Consider the following 22661-nt stretch of genomic DNA (forward strand, 5'->3'; position numbering starts at 1 on the left):
TTTTTAAGTGAATCTGGCTTTCCCGTTGACTGTGCTTGTCAGAAGGTCGCAAAGAGTGATCCCATGATCTCAGCACACTGCAACCCTCATGAATACATGCCAGTTGCCAAGCATCCAAATTCTGATCTCGTGACAAACAGGCATAAGTGTAAACAATGGTCGTAAGTCACTTTTTCCAGTGCTGTTGTATAACTTCAAATGGTCACTAAATGAATGGTTATAAGTTGAGGACTATCCATACTGATTTTGTGTCTATTCCTAGCCCAACATAAATGTTTTCTTCTTGTCTTTAAATTCCTGCTTTGTCTGCCTTCCACCCTCTTTTTCCTCTACTCTTCAATCTTAGTAAAACCTTGCCAAAAGCTCCCTGCTTTGTCAAGGTATTTTCCTTGCTATCTCTACTTGTAATTGCTTCCCAAAACACCACAAGGTATTGTCTTTCTTATGTCTTTTGAGATCTTTTACGTGGTTCTTTTTAAAATATTGATAGAATATTTTCAGTGTTTTGCAAACCAGTCAAAGAATTTACTTAACAAGTGAGATATACATTCTTACAATAAATAAACCCTAATTTCTACTGCATTTCTGAATATTCTTCAGGAATGTTTTTTCCTAAACACTCTGTCACATATTCTTCGACTTCAGCCTTCCAAGGAAGATGTTAAATTAAAGAGAGTCGCTACGTTGCACCTCAGCCTATCCAAGGATCGATAAAAAAGACATAATACTTCTACTATAAAACCCTGCACCCAATCCCTCGTCTTTTTCGTGCAAAACAATTAGATTGTAAATTTGCAAAACAGAAATATGGCTCTTATACTCTGCAAAGTTACATTTTAGTAACCAAAATGTCAAAGCCTAGCATTATTAGTTATACCTTTTTAAAACCATATAAGCACCCTACCTTTCTGATAGTATTTTGAGTTATGTGTCCACCTGAATCCAGTGCAGAGGCCAAAGTCAGTCAGTTTGATGTGTCCATCAAGATCAATCAGGATATTATCAGGTTTGATGTCCCTGTGGATAAATCCCATTTTGTGGACACTTTCTATGGCTAAAGTTAGTTCAGCAATGTAAAACCGAGCTAGTTTTTCTGGGAAGACTTCCATTCGGATCAACAGGCTCATCATGTCTCCTCCTGGGATGTAGTCCATCACAAAGTACAGGCTGTCCTTATCTTGGAAGGAGTAGTAGAGCTTGACCACCCATTCATTGTCTGCTTCTGCAAGAATATCCCTTTCTGCTTTGACATGAGCCACTTGGTTACGGTTAAGCACGTCTTTCTTCCTCAATGTTTTCATAGCATACAGAGCATGAGTATCCACTTTGCAAGCAAGGCAGACTTCACCAAAAGCACCAATGCCCAGTGTCTTGATTTTTACAAACATTGATTTATCCATTTTAGCTCTTTTAAGCCTGTTATAGTTTGATTCTTTTTGGTAGAGAATTTTCCTCATCTGCTCTTGCTCTACTTCACAAAGACCAGCCTTAATCAAAATCAGAAGATGGAGAAGGGGGGGGGGGGTAAGAAGCAAATTAATCAGTACCATTGCAACAATTATTAGAAACTTACACAAGTTTGTTAGTTGTGTTATAATTCTAAATTACAGCCAATCGTCTTTTTGTCCCATTCTCAGGTTCTAAGATAGTTTTTCCCTAATTTGGAGGACATCAGGTTGGGAATGGAGGCTCTAAATATTTAAATACAGCACAGATAGATTATGTTTACTGCCTTTTTCTGTTTGACTACAGATAATCAAACTTTTTAAAAGTAGACACAGGCTTCCTCTGCATCTGCCTACACAGCTCAAAGTCTGCAGAAAAAGTCCTTCACATGGATAACATTAGATAGTGGGTCCCGTCCCCTAAGGAGATGCACCTGGTGGGAAGAAGAGCCTTGTCTGTGGTGGCTCCCTTGCTCTGGAACATCATTACCCCAGAGATTAGACTGGCCCCCACTCTAACACTCTTCCGGAAGGAGCTGAAGACCTGGTTCTGCCAGCGGGCCTGGGGAATTCAGAGTGGGATAGAACCCATTAAATGGCTAGTTTGAATGTGTGTTGTCGCTGGGGTAGAGGGGTGGGTGGGGTTATTATTTTATTATTTTTCTTCTTGTTATTTTTCTTCTTTTTACAGGGTGTTTTTATATCTGTGTAAGCCACCTTGAGTTGCCATGTGCGAGTAGGCAGCAATATAAATTTTCTAAATAAATAAAAATAAATGTCAAGGGAGGAGTATATTTAGCACAATAAGTTTTTCCCAATGTGTTCAGAGTCATATTCATTTCATGACACTGTTGACAGACATAAAAAAATTGTTGGATTAAATATATATAAGCCCAACATAAGGCATAAGCCCAACAAGAGGCCCCTGATTAAGTTCTTAGTTAAGTTTTTTGTGGGGTTAGGGAGGGGGGAGGGAGGAGACTATGGTTGTGCGGGAAAGGCACGCCTTCCAGCCACCATAACGCATGCCAGGCCCACGGCCGTTCGCGACGGCGTACAACGAGGACCAGTCGCCGATAACACCCAGTGGCGTACTGACAAACGTCCCATCCCTAGGATGGTGGGGAATGGCAGAAGGTGCACAGACAGAGGGCCGTATCGTCACCGGGAGTGTCATCTCCGCTCTGTACAGGCGGTGAGATGCTCCGACCCTCTGTTCTCCCCCGGAGGACCCGGGAGCAAAGGTGCGCACCCTCCCATGCTAAGGCTGGTCTACCTGAATGCAAGGTCCGCAGCTAACAAAGCTCACCTCATTCGTGACCTAGTGGAGAGTGAGCATGCGGACCTGGCCTGCATCACGGAAACCTGGCTGGGCCCAGAGGGGGGTGTTCCTCTGGTAGACCTCTGCCCGCCAGGTTTCCAGGTACTGCACCAGCCCCGGGCTCATGGGAGGGGCGGGGGAGTGGCAGTTATCATCAGGGAATCCCTTAGCCCGCGAGAGACCACCGTCCCTCAGATGGTCGGGTGTGAGTCTCTCCTACTGAGATTCGGCCCAGGGGCGCAGTTGGGTCTGCTGCTGGCGTACCTACCACCTAATCGTGCAGCGGCGGCCCTACCCGAGCTACTCGATGTCCTCTCAGGGTTGGTGGTTGAATTCCCAAGACTCATGGTCTTGGGCGACTTTAATCTACCGTCCCTGGGAGGATCGTCCGAACTGGCTCGGGAGTTCATGGCTTCCATGACGGCCATGGACCTGCTGCAAATAATTTCTGGGCCGACTCATGAGAGAGGCCACAACCCAGACTTGGTGTTCTTGTCTGGACGGTGGCGTGATGATGTCGGTGGGGGTGCCACAACTATTACGCCCCTGTCATGGACCGATCACCACCTCCTGCGGCTAGACTTCCCCCTTGCCACCCCCCACCGTGGGTGCACGGTGCCAGTCAGATGGTACCGCCCTAGGCGCCTAATGGACCCTGATAAGTTCCAGGCAGCGCTTAGGGACTCGCATGCACCCCCTGCTCACAGCTCGGCAGAAGCCTTAGTGGAAGCCTGGGAAAAGGCAGCCACGGAGGCTCTGGACCGAGTTGTACCCTTGCGGCCTCTGACCCGGCGCAGATCCCAGCGAGCCCCATGGTTCACCGAGGAGCTCCGGGAGATGAAGCGTCGGAGACGGGGCCTAGAGAGCCGTTGGAGGTCCAGTCGATCCGAATCCGACCGATTGCGACTAAGAATCCTCACCAGGTCTTATCTCGCTGCGATAAGGGTGGCAAAATCCAACTACTTTTCCACCCTCATCGCGTCCGCAGATAATCGCCCGGCTGCCTTGTTCAGGGTGACTCGCTCCCTATTAAACCAAGAGGTGAGGGAGGAACCCTTGCAGGGTCGAGCCGAGGAATTTGGTCAATATCTGCTGGATAAAATCGCTCGGATTCGAACTGGTCTGGACTCCAACTGGGCTGAGATGGAAGAACAAGACATGGACAGTCTTGTCGACGTCATCTGGGAAGAATTTGATCCTGTAACTCCTAAGGAAGTGGACAGGATTATGAGAAGGTTGAGCTCCTCCACATGCTTACTGGACCCGTGCCCTTCCTGGCTGGCCTATACAGCTCGAGAGGCGACACGAGGCTGGTTCCTAGCGGTCATCTCTGCTTCTCTGAGTGAGGGTCACTTCCCCACCGCCTTGAAGGAGGCGGTGGTGAGACCTCTCCTCAAGAAGCCCACCTTGGACCCATCCTCTTTGAATAACTTTCGTCCAGTCTCCAATCTTCGCTTCCTTGCGAAGGTTGTTGAGAGCGTGGTGGCGCACCAACTTCCTCAGATCCTGGATGAAGCGGTTTATCTAGACCCGTACCAATCGGGTTTCAGGCCGGGCTACAGCACGGAGACGGCATTGGTCGCTCTGATGAATGATCTCTGGAGAGCCCGGGACAGGGGCCATTCCTCTGTCCTAGTCTTATTAGACCTCTCGGCGGCTTTCGATACCATCGACCATGGTATCTTGCTGCGACGCCTCAGGGGACTGGGAGTGGGAGGCACGGTTCTACGTTGGTTCTCCTCCTTTCTCCAGGGTCGCTCGCAGTCGGTGCTGACAGGGGGACAGAGGTCGACCCCGAGGCCTCTCGCTTGCGGAGTCCCTCAGGGGTCGGTCCTCTCGCCTCTCCTGTTCAACATCTACATGAAACCGCTGGGTGAGATCATTCGCAGTTTTGGAGTAGGGTACCATCAGTATGCTGATGACACCCAGCTTTTTATCTCAACTCCTAACAATATCAGTGATGCCCTAGACGTGATGTCCCGCTGCCTGAAAGCGGTCCGGGAATGGATGGGGAGAAACAGGCTTCAACTGAACCCGGACAAGACTGAATGGCTGTACGTACCGGCAAGCCAGGAGAGTCAGAACGTCCCACTGCTTAACATTGGGGACAAGTTACTTCCCCCGGCTGATAGGGCCCGCAACCTGGGTGTCCTCCTAGACTCGCAGCTCTCCCTGGAAGACCACATTGGAGCTGTGACCAAGGGGGCCTTCTCCCGGGTTCGACTAGTTCGCCAACTACGGCCTTATCTAGACCTGGATTCCTTACGTACAGTCACCCATGCCCTTGTGACATCTCGCCTAGACTATTGTAACGCTCTCTACATGGGGCTGCCCTTGAGATCCACTCGGAAGCTTCAACTGGTGCAAAGTGCGGCGGCACGGACACTCTTGGGAGCCTCCCGATACTCCCATATCACACCTCTCCTCCGTGCGCTGCACTGGCTTCCGGTTGCCTTCCGTGTGAAGTTCAAGGTGCTAACAATGACATTCAAAGCCCTACATGGCATGGGTCCGGACTACCTGCGGGAGCACCTTCTGCCGATGTCAGCACCCCACCGTCCTGTGCGCTCCCACAGAGAGGGCCTCCTCAGGGTGCCACCGCTCAAAGAATGTCGGCTGGTGGCCCCCAGGGGGAGGGCATTCTCAGTGGGTGCGCCAGCCCTCTGGAACACCTTACCTACCGAAATCCGGATGGCCCCTGACCTCCGTACCTTCCGTCGCGACTTAAAAACTTTTTTGTTCCAGCAGGCTGGCCTGGCATGATAGCGTTAATTGGGGTCCCAGTTTGTGTGCATTAGTGTTTCTTATTATTTTATTGTTCGGTCTGTATACCTTCCCTTCCTCTGTACACCGCCCCGAGTCCCTCGGGAGAAGGGCGGTTTATAAAAACTAATAAATAAATAAATAAATAAATAAATAAAATATATAATTTTGAGAATTTACTGTTTAAGGTCATATACATAAGAGAACCAGTTTGGCGTAGTGGTTAGAGCATCAGGCTAGAAACCAGGAGACTGTGAGTTCTGGTTCCGCCTTGGGCACAAAGCCGGCTGCGTGACCTTGGTCTAGTCACACTTTAGAAACAGACAATGGCAAACCAGTTCCACAATCCTGCCAGGAAAATGGCACGGACCTGCCCAGGCTGTCAGCAGAGTAGCACTTAACCATGGCTGGAAGAAAACATTGGATCTAGTATGTATTCACACGTTAAAAGGAACAGAAAAATGATGTCTTTTGGGTTTTAGATGAAATGATGCTGTACGTAGAAAAGAGAAAGATCTACAAACTTACTTTGCTTTAGATACAGCACTGCTTTATGTGATTTATGTGTACCTGGAAGGTCCTAACATAACAAGTTTTACAAAATCAAATACAGATGCCCATAAAAATAAATCACCTTGGCCATTTCCTGCTCTAGCTGCAGCCGACGATTCATTTTCTGCTGATAGGTCTTTATAACATTTTCCACATGCTGTTCCATGTAGAATTTAAAGGCAAACGGCGAGTAGCTCTTGATTCGGGACTCTCTCTTCTCTTCATCTTTGCCATTCTTCCGCAGTGGCACTGGGGAGGTCTGTATTTGCTTTTTATCCTTGCCCACTTTTTCTGCTTTAGCGGTCTTGGCTTTTTCATTTCTTTCTCCGTTTTCCTCAGTTTTGTTGCTTGATGAGCTTGGAACTCTCCGAATGGTTTGTTCCATTCCTGGACGTAAAGAGTTAATATCAAACTGTTCTGAACTATTGGGTAGCAGCAAATGTTTGGGATATGGTGGTGGAGGACACCTGAGTTCCTGGCTGTTATAATCAACATCTAACTGATAGGCATTTGCTCCTCCAACAGGAAGGGGGTGTGGCTCCATCATTCCTAAGCTCTCTAACGCTGAGGACTGTGCAGGTAACCACGCAGGATGTGCAGGGCCTACAGCTGTCTGAGGTTCAGGCCTCATCACTCTTGTGCTCTTCACTGGTTGGAGAATATGAGTAGCTGTGACAGCCGTGATGGTATTTGGAGAAGGAATGGAGGCCTCAGTTTTGCCTGAAGCTGTTTGCCTCATAGGTACGGGCATTTGTGGCTGGTGGTTATTAAAAGAATTGGTTCTACTGGGGACACAGGCTTCTGGCCTGAAAGGTACATGTTGCCGTGGAGATGCTTCCAATGCTTGGCTTTGTAGTGAATCACGACGGGAGGAAGAGGAGGAAGAGGAGGAAGAGGTTGCTTGCCACTGCTGAATCTGAGAGTTATTCAGATCATACAGGTCCATATTCAGGCTATTTCTAGATGGGGTTAAAAGACCCTGGGGTGGGCTGTCTGAAAATTCATTACTAAATGGAGCACCTCTAGTGATTACATGAATTGGATGAGAACTTGGGATTGGCTGTTTGTGATGGGAATGTGGCATATACAGACCAGCTGGTGCCTGCTGGAACCCATGGCCAGAATTGTTAGGTGCAACAGCTGCTTTGTTAGGAAGACTTGGATACACTCCTTCTTGCTGCATTTTATTTTGAAAAGAATGGCTTCGCTGAATTCCATATCCAAGACCCTCACTCTGCACCATCACAGGCTGTCTGCCATAATGTGGACTATTTGAGCCATGGCTACCCTGCAACTGCAAAGCTTGGTTACTATGACCAGCCACTGGATAGTTGATGACTGAGGAATCCATGTTAGTAGGGTAGGCTTTCTGCTGAAGACTGCCAGGAGTGTTGTGGGAGCTTAAGCATGGTGGCCTTTGTACAGGAGCATTCAAGGTTGCAGACTGAGAAGCAGAAAGTAAGTAGTCCATATATGGCCTGGGAACATCACTGAGCACATTAGCAGATTCAGCACCAAAGCCAGTGCCTTCATAGGCTGGTTTGGTTATCTGGTGATAAGGTGAAAAAGATTCAGCGGATCCTTCAAAACTTGGCCTTCGGCTTACACTGCTTGGCATTATACTTTTTCCTGTGGAGAATAATACAATGGATGGATTAACATCAGAAAGATAGGTATATGAATGCTGTTCTTTCTTTCAAACATACTGGGGAGTGGGGAGGAAGGGGGGAGGAAGGGAGGGAGAGAGGGAGAGAGACACGGAGGAAAAGAGTGTTGTGTAACCATGCCAGATTTACAACAGTTATTCACTGTGTCTACTGTTTAAGCACTGGTTCCCAGTCAAGTTTACTTTTCATTGTGCATGAAATCAATTTTGGAGAAAGTAAAATGTTCTTGAAGTTTCTTTATAAGCACATTTGTATTGCTGCACATTGAAAAGAATGGGGAAAGAAAAATAGTGAAGTCCATCGGCTATGTTATTCTTTTTCTTTTTGTACTGAAAACAGCATAGAATTCTTATATCTAGTTTTTCCTTGTAAGTTCTATCTCAAATCTTTTAACACTAGATGCAATGGAGTTTCTGCAAGAATTCCACTCAGTTACATGAGAGACTATCATATGATCCTGTTATGTAGCGGGTTCTTCGCGCAGGAAAGGAGACAAGGCAAGTGAGTTCAACAAAGCTCATGGTTTATTGCTTGCAGGATCTGAACTGAGAATTGGGCTGCAACTAGCAGCAATTTATAGCCTAGCCCCTAGGTGGCAGCCAATAGGTTTAAAGCAAGCATTGCCGCCTAGGGACAGCCAATAGCAGCACTGGAGACCTGGAGTCTAGGTTGCTGGAGAGCCGTTAGCTGCTCCAGCTAACCACGTGGTATTACAATTGAGCCCAATACATAACAGATCCAGTCATGGAACTTTATGTAGAGATTTCCATAGGACCACAATCTCTCTTCCTTCTCTCCTATTCTGTGGAGCTACATTTAACACAGTTAGAAGTGCTGAAATCTTAATCTTGTGTACACGCAGAGGGATATCCACTTGAAATAGTTGAGAAACACATGTAGAAGACTAAACAAAGTTGCTTACCTGAAGAAGTCTGTTTAATTACACGGACTATTTGTTCATTTCTAGGGTCTAAGTATCCCATCTTGCTAATATATTCCAAAGCTGCTTCAATGCTTCTACTCCCAGTCTGTTTGAGAGCTCTGATAGCCATCTCCTAGAGGAAATTAAACACATGCACAAGAGATCTGTAAATGATCTGACAGTATTTAATATAAGTAAGATGAAATGATGTATTTTATTGATGCATTATATCTGAATATATCATGCCTTTAAACTAGTAGAAACATTTAAAAGCAAGTAACATTTATTTATTGTATCCTGCCTTTCTTCCAGCAGCTTAAAACCATAGAGATTGTCCTCCTTCGGATTTTCCAACAACTATTTTATGAGGCAAGTTGGGCTTAGAGTAGTCCAAAGTCCCCCAATGAACTTCTGTGGTTGAGAGAAGACCCAACCCTGGGTCTCCCTGGTCTTAATCCAGCATCTGAACCACTACACTCACAAAAAGGTTTATCTTAAAAGAGGCATTCCTTCCTGCACCATCTTTTTATAAACATTGGTAGCAGAAGTAATTCCCATTCCATTTTAAAAAACAACCACTGTTGTCTGGTTGTTGTAAGGTTTTTGTTCAGTTTCAAGCTTCAAAATGTACAACCCAATTAACTGACTATTTAACTAAAAGGTAAATCAATGAGATATTTTGAAATGTCTGGAAACTCACATATTTTATCACTTAGGTGTAGAACAAAGCTTCCTAGAACTAGCTGGCTGAGAATGCTCACCACATTATGAAGCCTAGCAACTCAAGACACAAACTCAAATGAACTATGTTTTGGCATGTAGCTAGAATGCTCCAAATAGTTTAAAAAAATATTCAGTTCTGCAATAACACCCTCCAGCAGCTCTTCTTACAACATGCCACCGATAGCATGCTTCTGAGACTTCAAATTCTTTTATATTGTTTATATGTTATATCTTTATATTCTTTTAAAATAGAGAAAAAAATAGATGGGGGAATACAGGGTGGCCAAAAGAACAGCGATGGGGAGAGACAGGTGGGAGGGGGAGTTGAAATGCACGCTGTTGTCATAAATGCAAGTAGGTTGCCAAGTGCCCAAATTATGATCACATGACCATGGGGCGTTGCAGCGGCCATAACGTCAGGGACCAATTGTAACTGCCAGTCATTCACTGCTGTCGTAACTTCGAATACTGGCTGAAGGAATGGTTATTAAGCAGGGACTACAGTACCCCCCCACTTGGAGAAAATAAATATCGTTTAATAGCCAGTAGTTATTTCCATGCACTCTTTACTTACACACTATTTAATCAAGGCTGGAATAGCAGCTATAACAGCTTCCCCTGTTTTAGCCTCTGCGTTGGCTTATTTCCCCACTCACATTGGCAGAGGATAGGACTCCAGTTGTTTTATAAGACTGCCCAGCAACATTTTTCATTGAGAGGGAAAAAAAAGGAGATGGTTGCCAGAGTATATTTATAATCATAAGTAAAGATTATGAAAGAAGTTATGGAAAGATTCCTCCTCTTCTCAAAAACAGACAAGAATCCTTTCCAACTTGGTATGTCTGAAGAAAACAACAGGCAGCTCAAGATGTGGACAGAAGAAAACTACTAAGAGTCCCATACTTAATACAAATATAAACAATGTGCTTTCCCATTCACAAGAAGGACGGGTGATAGATGCCGGAAGGAGATCCAGAGTTCTTCAAGAGAGAGGCAGAAGAAAGGGCTTCTTCAAAAGAAATGAGAATTAGCCTTTTAAGGAAAGTTCATTGTGATTATTCATGCTGTTAAGTCTCTTGCCCATTGGAAGCTCAAGGAAGACAATATCATTTCCCAGAACACATAGTAATTTCTATTTCTGAGCAATTTATTAAGGTTTTATAGTAGTATACTCAGGGGCCCTGCTTCTGCAGGATATATCCATGATTACATTTTAAAAATTATACCTGTTACATACATTAAGGCAATAAAAAGACAAATATGGAAAAATACTGTACAAAAACACATATGGGAAAAATTGGATCAACTTCATTACAATAGACCTCTATTGAGCACAAGGTAGTGGCTGAAGGGATTTATTTAGCTAATTGGGTATGGGCCAGCAGCTATTCAGTTCTATAAATACTCTGCCAGTCCTAGGAGACACAATTCTGAGTAGGTAAATGAAACTGAACCTTTACATGGAGTTTAAAAGAAAAACCTGAGGGTGAGGCTATGAAATTAGAGGAGCATTGATGGAGCACAGTTCTTAGGACATGAGGGGGAGACTAAGAGAGCACATGCCTCCATCTAAGTGATAAGTTATAATAAGAGGTTAGGCAGACAGGTGATTTTAGCAATGGTGCATGGAAGGAAGATAGCTAGCAGAGATATGGACCTATCCCTTAGTGCAGAGAACACTTTGCAAATAATCTGAATGAACTGCTTCAAACTTCATGCGAACACACCTAGTTCTCATTAAAATAGCCATTTTTTTCATGCTTCTACGCAAGGTTGCAAAAAAAAAGTATGGCTCCTTTAATGAATCAACACATTAAAGCAATTGCCTCATTTTCACAGGTCAGCTAGAAAAAGATGAGGCTATATAGCAGAAGATGGTTGCATTTGTATGGAAACTTGAATACTTTTCTGACCTTATATAAGCATGCTTAGACTTTTTATCTAGAATACAGTTGGATAGTGTTTTCTGAATTGATTTCTTTCTTAGGAAAACTGATATGGAGAAATGGAAATATTCAGAGACTGAGGGTAAGGCCTGCAGGGATCAGACAATGTCATTTCATTAACAGAGTAACAATTCCTTTGCTTTTATGGAGGTTTTTGGGTTTTTTTTGTATGAAAACTATCATTCCAAAAGGGGAAAAAATATTAGAAGCTCTCCATTCCTTGGTGATGAACAGACACTCTCTTTTGTCAAGGATATGGCTTCTGAGATTTCATAGCAATTTGACAGAGAAAAGATTTGTAAAAGTCATGCTGTAGGATGAAGCAAAACTACATATTTCACTTCAGCGTGGTAAATAGTTCTGCAGCTGATTCAGCAGTCATGATGCACATTGGTGTAAATAATGTTGGAACCATGTAATTGTGATTTTTTTTTTTTAGAAAGTGAGATTCTGGAAGCCAAGTACAGGTTTCTAAATAGGAAGTTGAGAGGGCTAAGCTAAATTTAACTGAAATGTTACGTAGCTCATATGCAGAATCAGCTACTCGGACAAACCTGAGGAGTGTGAAGGAATGCATGGGCAGAATCAAATCTGATTCTGTGGAACAGTGGAACTAAGACTGTGTTTAGAAAGAAGGTAACAATTTAAAACAGGTCCCAGCCCCAGCCCTAGCCAGGAAAATGAAATGAGCTGGAGAACATCAATCATCTCTGCAGAATTCAGGTAATATATTTGATTATTAAAAAGTAGGACATAAGCACACTGTAAAGGACGGAAATCAAAGAAGCCGAGTGCTCACAGAAGACAACACATATCTCAGATATTTGCATAAAGGCATCCTATCTAAATGTTCAGAAGTGAATGCTAAAAGTCTTTGAGTTAAAATTGTGTGTGTTTGTGTGTATTGGGGGAAACTGGGGTACTTGGGAGACCAGAGCTATAGGGCTAAAAAGAAACTTAGTGGCACAGAGACGAATAGGGGCATATAGGTAGTCATCTCAGCATAAAAGTCTATGGTAAATGCTATCATTTGCACTTCAGAAAGAAGATACAATGTCATATAAACTAGAAATTACAGAAGGGCAGATTCCTATATAAGAGCAATATAACTAAGACATGTCCCCAAAGTAATTTAGTAGTCAGCATATATTATCCTAGTGCAAATATCCATATCTGAACTGATAATTTAACAAGAAAAATCTGAGGAAAGATTGTGCTGACAAGATATGTTTTAAATTGAACTGGCAAATGAAAAGCAAATAATTCCTCTGGTTCAGATGGAAGCCATCCAAGAGATTTTAAAGTACTAAAACATAAACATGCCGATCCCTTAGCAAATATATGTGACATGACCTTCAGAACAGCACCGGGCAGTGGTTCATTTTTATACAGGAACCAAGAAAGATCCAGGAAACATCTGTTCTGGGTAAATTGGTGCTAAGTGTTATTAGAGTTAAAATGATCAGGTTTATAGGAAGACAAAGCTTGTTAAGGAATCATCAACATGGTTGTCTCTCTGACCTTTTTGAATTTTCTGAGGGCGTCAACAAGCATGTGAATGAGATAATCTGGTAGACAATGGCTGCCTGAACTCATAAAAAGGCTTTTTGGAAAGGTTTCTAAGAAAATACAGCAAACACGTAAGAGGAGATCTCCCCTTAACTCAGTAATTAACTAAAGAACAGAAAATAGGAATAATCAATCAATAATTTATATTGATTGCTTATTCCTTATAAGGAAAAAAAACAGACCCAGTAAACTACAGACCAATCAGTTTAACATCAATACCTGGGAAGATCCTAGAAAAGATAATCAAAAAACAGATCTGCGAACAACTAGAAGCAAACAAATTTATAACTAGTAGCCAGCACAAGTTTGTTAAAAATAGATCTTGCCAAACCAATCTTATTTCATTCTTCAATAAAATGACTAAACTAGTAGATCAGCGAAATGCTGTAGATGTAGTATACTTAGATTTCAGTAAGGCATTTGATAAAGTGGACGACAACCTACTCCTTGGTAAGCTAGAAAAAGGTGAAATAGACAACATCACCACCAGATGGATCTGGAGCTGGCTGGCAAACCGTACTCAACGAGTAGTCCTCAATGGCATCACATCCACATGGAGAGAAGTAAGCAGTGGGGTACCACAAGGTTCTGTCTTAGGCCTAGTACTCTTCAATATCTTCATAAATGACTTAGATGAGGGGATTGAAGTGGAACTCATCAAATTTGCAGATGACACCAAACCGACAGGAGTAACCAACACTGCAGAAGACAAACTCAGGATCCAAATAGATCTTGACAAACTTGAACAATGGGCCCTATCCAACAAAATAAGTTTCAGTGTGGAGAAAAGCAAAGTTTTACATTTAGGCAGGAAAAATCAAAGGCACAAATACAAATTGGGTGAGACCTGGCTCAAAAACAGTAACTGTGAGAGGGACCTTGGAGTCCTAGTGGATGATCACTTGACTATGAGACAGCAGTGTGCACCAGCAACCAAAAAAGCTAATACAATCCTGGGTTGTATAAACAGAGGCATAGAATGAAGATCACACGAAGTATTAGTACCGCTTTATAAAACCCTAGTAAGACCACACCTGGAATACTGCAGCCAATTTTGGTCACCATATCACAAAAAAAAAGGTTGAGAGTCTGGAAAAAATTCAGAGAAGAGCAACTAAGATGATCAAAGGCCTGGAGACTAAAACATATGAAGAATGGATGCAGGACGTTTGGCTAGTCTAAAGAAAAGAAGAAATTGGGGTGACATGATAGCAGTATTCCAGTATTTGAGGGGCTGCCACAAAGAAGAGGGGGTCACATTATTCACCAAAGCACCACATGGAAGGACGGGAAACAATGGGTTGGAAGCTGATCAAAGAGAGAAGCAACCTGGAATTAAGGAGAAACTTCCTGACAGTGAGGACAATTAACCAGTGGAACAGCTTACCTCCAGAAATTGTGGATGCTCCATTACTGGAGATTTTTAAGAAGAGACTAGAGTCTCTAGACCAGGGGTGTCAAACTGCCGGCCCGCGGGCTGGACGTGTCATGACGAAACTGCGCCCACCCCATTGCCGGCAATGGGGAAAAAGCTCGGATACGTCACGTGACGTCACGTGACGTCGCAAGTTTGACATGCCTGCTCTAGACAGTCACTTGTCCAAGATGGTATAGGTCCATGGTGGCGAACCTATGGCACGCATGCCACAGGTGGCATACAGAGCCCTTTCTGTGGGCACGTGCACCATCGCCCCAGTTCAAGGCCTTCAGCTGGGTTTTATAAAACCTTTTCGCTTTAGGCCTCCGCCACCATGTGCAAAAAAAAAAAGGTTCAATCAATCAATCAATCAATCAATTTCAACTTATCACGGGGGAAAAAAATCTCACAAAGTTGGAATTGATTGAACTTTTTAGTCCCACGCAGTCTGCCATTACCACCACAGCCACGCCCACCCAATTGGCCACACCCGCCCAGTGGGCCACATCCACCCAGCACCCAATGATACAGAAGTGGGTTTTGGGTTGCAGTTTGGGCATTCAGTCTCTAAAAGGTTTGCCATCACTGGTATAGGTTCTTTTGCTTGAGCAGGGGGCTGGACTAGAAGACCTCCAAGGTCACTTCCAGCTCTATTCTATTCTATATAGTAGAGAATTTAAACAGTGAGAGCTTTCCAGCATACATATTGCTGGAAAGCAGATTGATTTGTGCTTAGAGTGTAAGCCGCCCTGAGTCTTCGGAGAAGGGCGGGATATAAATGGGATTAAAATAAAAATAAAAAATAAAAATATTGGGGCCATGCTTTTCAACTTATTCTACAGTCATTAAGCTAGGATTAGCAAGGGAATTACCGTAGCTGATTTTGCTAGTGTTATACCAATTATTTAGGGAAATTCATACAAACAAATATGAAAACCCCAAAAGGAATTCTTTATACAAGCTGATGGAAATCTGAGTTGCACTTGGCAGTGATTGGTCTGAAAAGTACTGTTGGGCTTAATAAAATAAAAATTAGGGATCATTAGGAAATGAGATGAAAACTGGTAGTTTCAATAAGATGCCATGATTTAGATGAGTGATGCATTCATTCAGGGAATAGTGGTTTTTTTTGTAACTGTCCTTCAAAAATGATGAAACAAACAGTTAAATAGATCAAGGGGCCTACTGTACGAGGATCTTTCTTTGTTTAGCTTCAGAATTAATAAATTGGGAGGGGAGATGTGATAGTTCAGAAAGGAAGATTTTCTCTCTCACAGTACTGAAGTCTACGGTCATCCAATAAACCTGAAAGCTTGTCAAATTAGGAAATGTAAAAAGAAAACTCTTTGCAAAGGTCCAACCTAAAAATAAGTAATTACTATAAGAAGTAATGATGGATTTCAGTTGATTGTGGCTACATATTTTCTATATTCAGAGGCAGTTTATGTCTCATGGTATCATTTCCTGGGACAGAAGTCGGAGTGAGTTATTCAATCATATCCTGCATCTTTCTGGCCTCAATGGGAACTAATTGGTATACAGGTAGCCCTCGACTTACAACAGTTCATTTAGTGACCGTCTGAAGTTACAACAGCACTGGAGAAGGTGACTTATGACCACTGTATTATCTCCATGGTCATGTGATCAAAATTCAGACACTTAGCAACTGACTCGTATTTATGACGGTGGCCACGTCCCAGGGTCATGTGATCATCTTTTGCGACCTTCTGACAAGCAAAGTCATGTTACTAACTTAACAACTGCTTTGATTCACTTAACAACTGTGGCTAAGAAAGGTCATTAAATGAGGCAAAACTCAACGCTTAGCAGTGGAAATTTTTGGCTCGGTTGTGATCGTAAGTTGAGGACTACCTGTATGAGATAAGCAAAATTCTTTCGTTATGCCATCCTTATCTTTTAAAACTAGAGCAATTTGCTAGTAACCTATGAATAATACTTAACCATTTTGCCTTTTTTTTTTGCTGTTTAGTCCTTATTGCCACGCCTGTTTGACCATAAGATACAACTTAATTGGTACTTTCACCTAGAAGTAATGGTCATCCTCAATGACTATAATTTCTAAATTTGAATGGACTGCACATTTCTCAAATTCAGGGCTATTAGCCAAGACCTTGAGGTGAACAGGGCAAAAATTGTCCTTTGCCAACTTGACTAGCATAATAGGTTCATCAGAGCAGATTATCCCCCAAGTCCTTCAATGGGTTGAAAGACTTGACAAAGAGTTTCCATTTCAGAATTCACTTCTTCAGGATGAAAAAATTGGGTTTTTACTCTTCCTAATGATGCTCAGGCTTTGATGTGCCCCTTTTAGCAGCAAAAGATTCAAAACATTTGTGCATGTCTTTCTGCTACGCAAATGTAATGGTTAAATGATAAATTAGCTAATAATAGCAATCACTACAGGGGTACCAGAAAATACAGCTGGGATAAAAAAAAATAAAACCAATGAGATTTTCATTTAAACCTTTCTGCATGCTGTGAAGAACTTCCCAAGTGACCTTCAGTCAGACAACCAAAGGTCAGAACTCTGCAAACTGTTAAAATTTGGGAGATAAATGTGTCTGTTATTTAGCATTATCTCTGCTAATCCTAGTGCTAATATCCATTTCAAAAAATAAACAGTACAAATCCTTAATAATAAGCAAAATAAACAAGTATGGAAGATTTAATCTCTATAACAATGTAACTGGACACCATGGACTGAGGTAGACCATTTTTATATTTTCAGTGGCATTTTACAGATTTGCAGAAAACTCAGTATAGCTTTAGACAACTATATGTACTTATTTGGATTAAAGCAGGCATGTCAAACTGCCGGCCTGCGGGCTGGATGTGTCATGCTGAAACTGCGCTCACCCGATTGCCGGCAACGGGGAAAAAGTCCCAATATGTCGCGCAATGTCACATGATGTTGCGAGTTTGATATGCCTGGATTAAAGGATCCATTTTATACAGACTTTTAATCTTTGATTTTGTGGCTGTAGTAATTTTATAGTCACAATCTTGCTGTAATTATTTTATTTTTCAGACTGAAAAGACAATAAACTTTTGAATAAATATAACAAGTTTCATATAAGATCTGATCACCATTTTGTTTCGAAGTCAATCTCCAATATTCTGTATTGAAATACATTTTGAGTACACAGTCTGAAAATGTAGTGATAACCCTGAAAGTAACTTCAACAGCTATAGTTTACATGCTTATTTCTCCTCAGTATGTAGCAGCTGAATTTGTTCCACTGAATTACAATGTGAAATCTAAACATATGAAATCTCTGACAGCCCTCAATATGCTATTTATTTAATACACAGGAGTCCTCGGTTAATGACTTCCCTATTTAACAATCATTTGAATTTAGGACAGTGCTCAAACAACTGTTACCACATCCTTTGTTGATATATAACTTTGCTTATGACCTTCACAGCTGGCTTATGACAAGCAAAGTAAATGGGAACCTGGCATGAAGACACAAGTTGTGGTCATGTGACATTGCATTTAATGAACACAGATGATTCGCTTAATGACCACAGTAGAAATGACATCAAGAGTTGGATATGGTCACTTCATGTTTCCCTTAACGACTTTGTCATTTAGCAATGAGTTGCCTATCCCAATTGTGGTTGTTAAGTGAGGACTATCTATATAGTCTTCCCTTCTTCCTTGACATTTTTTTAATGCTCCAAGTGATATGTATAGAGAAGTTTTATTTCGATATCTGATTTCTTTGTAGCATGTTCAGAACATATTGAATTATTCGATACTCGAAAGCAAGCACCACATATCGCAAGAAGTGAATACCAAAGTCAATCCCAAAATTTCGGTTGTTAAGCAAGATAGTTGTTAAGGGAATTTTGCCCCATTTTACAACCTTTCTTGCTACAGTTGTTAAGTGAATCACTGCAATTGTTAAGTTAGTAACATGGTTGTTAAGTGAATCTGGCTTCCCCATTGACTTTGTAGAAGGTTGCAAAAGTGATCACATGACTCTGGGATACTGCAACCATCATAAATATTAATCAGTTGCCAAACATCTGAATTTTGATCACATAACCATGGGGATACTGCAATGGTCATTAACTGTGGAAAATGGTCATTATGTTTATTTTTTTCAGTGCCATTGTAACTTTGAATGGTCACTAAACAAATGGTTGTAAGTCAAGGACTACCTGTAATATATATATTATCTTCCTAAACTAATGAAATTACAATAATGGTGAGTGCAATCATGAAATAAGAGACAAGTGCTACTTGATGGAAAGACCATAACAATTGTAGACGATTCCTGAGTGCAGTAACATCATATTGACAACAAATGTATGATCTAATCCTTGGTTTTCCAAGCTGTAATATAACATATGTCCTGCCAGAAAAGCTGAACAAAGAAAAATTGATGTCTTTTAACTGAGGTGTTGAATAAAATTGATATGATTGGATAAAATTGAGAATGTAGTAGTTTGGATTGCAAACCTTCCCTACTTCAGATAAATATTTTACATGAAATTAAATCAGGTGATTCATTGATGCACTAAGAAGCTAAAGCTTCAATACTTTGGACATATAATGCAATGACAAGAGTCACTAGGTGACTAGGAGAAGATCCTGGTATTTGGAAAAGGCTAACAAAAAGGCAGTTGAAAAATAAATTGCTAGAAGGAAGTAGATATTACCAGGGACAGTACAAGTAAGAGCTTATGAAAATTCAAAAAAAGCAGCCACCAACAGGCAATCAAAAAAAGCAGCCACCAACAGGCAAATGATGTCTACTGGGGCACGAAGAGTAGAAAGCAACTGAATATATAACATGATGTTTGATTGCTGTTTGCTGCTCTGTTTGAACAATGGTCAGGGCCAGGAACACTGGCTAAATATATTGCAGGTTAGCCAATCTTTTACACAAGTTCAGACTTACTCGTTATTAGCTGAATCATAGTTTACTTAACTAACTTAATTTCCTGGACTTGCATGGACACTGAACCATAAAATAATGAACATGGGATGGGCACCCACAATGCACCAGGACAGTGTTTCTCCACCTTGGCCCCTTGAAGATGGGTGGACTTCAACTCCCAGCAAAGTTGCACTGGGCTAAAATAGCACTGGTTAATTTGTGCTTCCAGTGAGTCTCACAAAATTAGATTCCACCTTAATAATATCCTCCATTCATGTTTTGATCCTGAATGCCACAAAATCAGTTAAAGTGTCCAGATCAGTATTCTTAACTAGTCCAACACTGATCCTTTGTAGAAGGTTTGCATTAAAGGAAAGGAAATATTAGAATTTCCAACAATAAATCTGTTATATGAAAAGCAACAGAAAAATACGCTGACACTTTAAAGAATAATTCATTGTTACAGAAACTCTGATAGACGTAAGTCCATTTCATCAGCTGCATGAAGAGGAGCAACAAATGAATGGTGGTGAATGCATTTAGCAATATGCAACAAATATTTGCCACAAAAAGGGGCGGCAAAGTGGCTCAACAGTTAAGATGCTGGGCTTGTTGGCCTGAAAGCTGACAGCCCAGGTTTGAAACTCAAGAGTCACACAACATGGTGAGTTCCCATCCTTGCCCCAGTTCCTGCCAATCTAGCAGCTCAAAAGCATACAAATGCAAGTAGATAAATAGGTACCACTTTGGTGCAAAGATAACAGTACCCCATGACATCAAGCTGGCCACATGTCTGCAGAAATGTCTTTGAACAGTACTGGCTCAATGGCCTTGAAATGGAGATGAGCACTGCCCCTTTGGTTGGCAACAATTAGCAGAGTAAAATCCGCAGGGACTCCTTTACCCAATTTACTTGCCACAAAAGAAATAAAGATTTTGCAAAAGGAAAGAACTGGTTCTGATATTTTTAAATCTTAAAAATATGCCAAAAATATTTCTGAAAACTCAGTTTCAGAGGAGCCCTTCATGCTGAGTTGAAAAGCCCTCAGCAACTTATGGCTGTGCAAATGATTAAGGAAGTGATGGAATGTGTAGAGGAAAAGCTGTGGTCCCCCCCTTTGTTCTGCCTCCACCACTGGATGCAAAACTCAACTGAGTCAGCTGAGAGCAATGTCCCTAAGAAAAAGCTTCCCATCTTCTACATTACAGTATCCAGAAACACCTTTCTTTGATTCAATAAGGAAATCTAACAATACTTCAGAAGAGAAAGTTCATGATCATCTTCAAAGGCACTTTTCAAATCTGGCTGACAAAGTAGTTTATTAATTCAGACATGGCAGTTTGCTAATTTACTAAAGTAAATCAGAAGAAGAAAGACTCCCAGAAAGACAATAACAGAATAACAAGAGTTGGAAAGGACCTTGGAGGTCTTCTGGTCCAACCCCCTGCTCAGGCAGGAAACCTATACCATTTCAGACAAATCTCTTCTTAAACATCTCCAGCGTTGGGGCACCCACAACTTCTGGAGGCAAGTTGTTCCACTGATTAATTGTTCTGACTATTAAAAAAATTCTCCTTAGTTCTAGGTTGCTTCTCTCCTTGATTGGTTTCCATCCATTGCTTCTTATCATGCCTTCAGATGCTTTGGAAAATGCTTTGACCCTCTTTTTTGTTGCAGCCCCTTAGAATTTGGAACATTGCTGTCATATCACCCCTAGTCCTTTTTTCATTACTTTATTACTTTATTTCATTCAATTCTGATAAGGAAAAATATCACAAATGTGTTGAGGGATCTCAGATGCTATATTTTTCACCTGTAAAGTAGAACAAACACAAAATGACATTCAAGCAAGATGCAATTGCTTGTTTATCTGCAACTAAAAAAATAATGATTGGTACTTGGCTTTTTAGGAGTAATGAGTTGTGACATCAGGTTGTTTTTCCCCAATGATGTTCTACTAGTTATCATCCAGACATACTCTCCGTGTGTTCAGTTGTCAGAGTGTAATTATACCACATCATAAATAGCAACCATTCATTCTCTTGCACTCTCCCACAGTCACAAACACAAATATACTTGATAGCAACATCTTGACCCCAACTTTCAGGGTAAGTGATCTGTCTGGATAGCACTTCCAATGAACTTCTGTGATGAGGTTATTCTCTGGCATTAGCATCAATGATGCATTTTGCTAATTTTACCATACACACTTTTGCCAAACACTGCATTTATAAAAAAATATTGCTGGCTAATACTGTTTATAAAAAGTATAATATGGTAACCATTTCAGCATTGCAGTTACTACTTTTGAAATGACTACATTCTATTAATTCCTTCTCTGTTGTCACAGAGAAAAATGTAAATTATGTACAAAATCTGTTCTGTCTACAAACATTCTTAGGATTTAAACAGAATAATCCTGTCAGATAAAACACAAAAAATCCATCAGTTGTGTGTACAGATCAAATTATTAAACCAGCTGCCCTCAGAATAACTTGAAGAAATCCATAAGCCTTATACAAATTCCCCAGTATTTGATGCACTGACAATTAATTAATTAAAGTTTATATCCTTACAGATATAACAGCGTTCCGTGCGCCTTTGGCGTCTAGTCATGCCGACCACATGACCACGGAGACGTCCTCAGACAAGCGCTGGCTCTTCGGCTTTGAAACAGAGATGAGCACCGGCCCCTAGAGTTGGAAACGACTAGCATGCATGTGCGGGGGAACCTTTACCTTTACCTTTATCCTTACAGAATGCTATCCTACCTTTTTTTCCTGCTGAATTGTTTTTCCAAAGAACTCAAAGAAACTGATAAGCCTACCCAAAGCATTCAAAAGCAGTGGTAGGTCAATTCAACTAGCCCGAGCAAAGCATCTCTCCTTAAAATTGAATTTTCAAAAATATTTTAATGAACATTTATAAAATGATACTGTATATATCTTTTTTATCTATATATTCTAGAATTATCTAAATAACACAAAAGGAATGTATAAATGTAATAGATTTCCATATTCATAAATGTTTAAAGATGCTTGATAGTGATAAAGAAGATGTAGTATAACCATGCTCTTTTGTAATGGAAGCTTTGCTCAAACAAACTTGAATTTCTTGATTTTGTTGACCGCCTACTACTGGAATTCTGTGGTTCTTTAGATGTTGTTGAACAACAACATGCATAGGAGGACACAAGTCTTTCTACAGGCAACTTGGGGAGTAATTACTAATGAAACTAGAAATATTTTAAAGGCATTACTCAAATGATCCATCTCCAGTAACAAGTTTCTGTTGATTGACATATTTATTACTGGATAGTTCATAGGAGATATCCATTCTCCAAAAGCTGTTTGGGCATGATCCTCAAATTAATTTTTCTCTTCCTTATGATCACTACTTTTCTGAAGACAAGCTGTTCAGAGTCA

General features: G+C 41.5%; 1 protein-coding gene across 1 annotated transcript in view; it reads right to left on the reverse strand.

Moving 5' to 3' along the window:
- The window catches only part of LATS2 (large tumor suppressor kinase 2), a 58476-nt gene that overhangs the window by 6428 nt on the left and 29387 nt on the right, over window positions 1–22661 (reverse strand). The window contains exons 3-5 of the mRNA XM_083362016.1: window positions 8671–8803; window positions 6164–7710; window positions 905–1487 (exon numbers count right to left, since the gene is read on the reverse strand). Coding sequence (XP_083218142.1) covers window positions 905–1487; window positions 6164–7710; window positions 8671–8803 — 2263 coding nt within the window. The remainder of the gene's footprint in view (window positions 1–904; window positions 1488–6163; window positions 7711–8670; window positions 8804–22661) is intronic.

This window comes from Vipera ursinii, assembly GCF_947247035.1.
Source record: "Vipera ursinii genome assembly, chromosome: 4".
Classification (NCBI taxonomy): Eukaryota; Metazoa; Chordata; class Lepidosauria; order Squamata; family Viperidae; genus Vipera; species Vipera ursinii.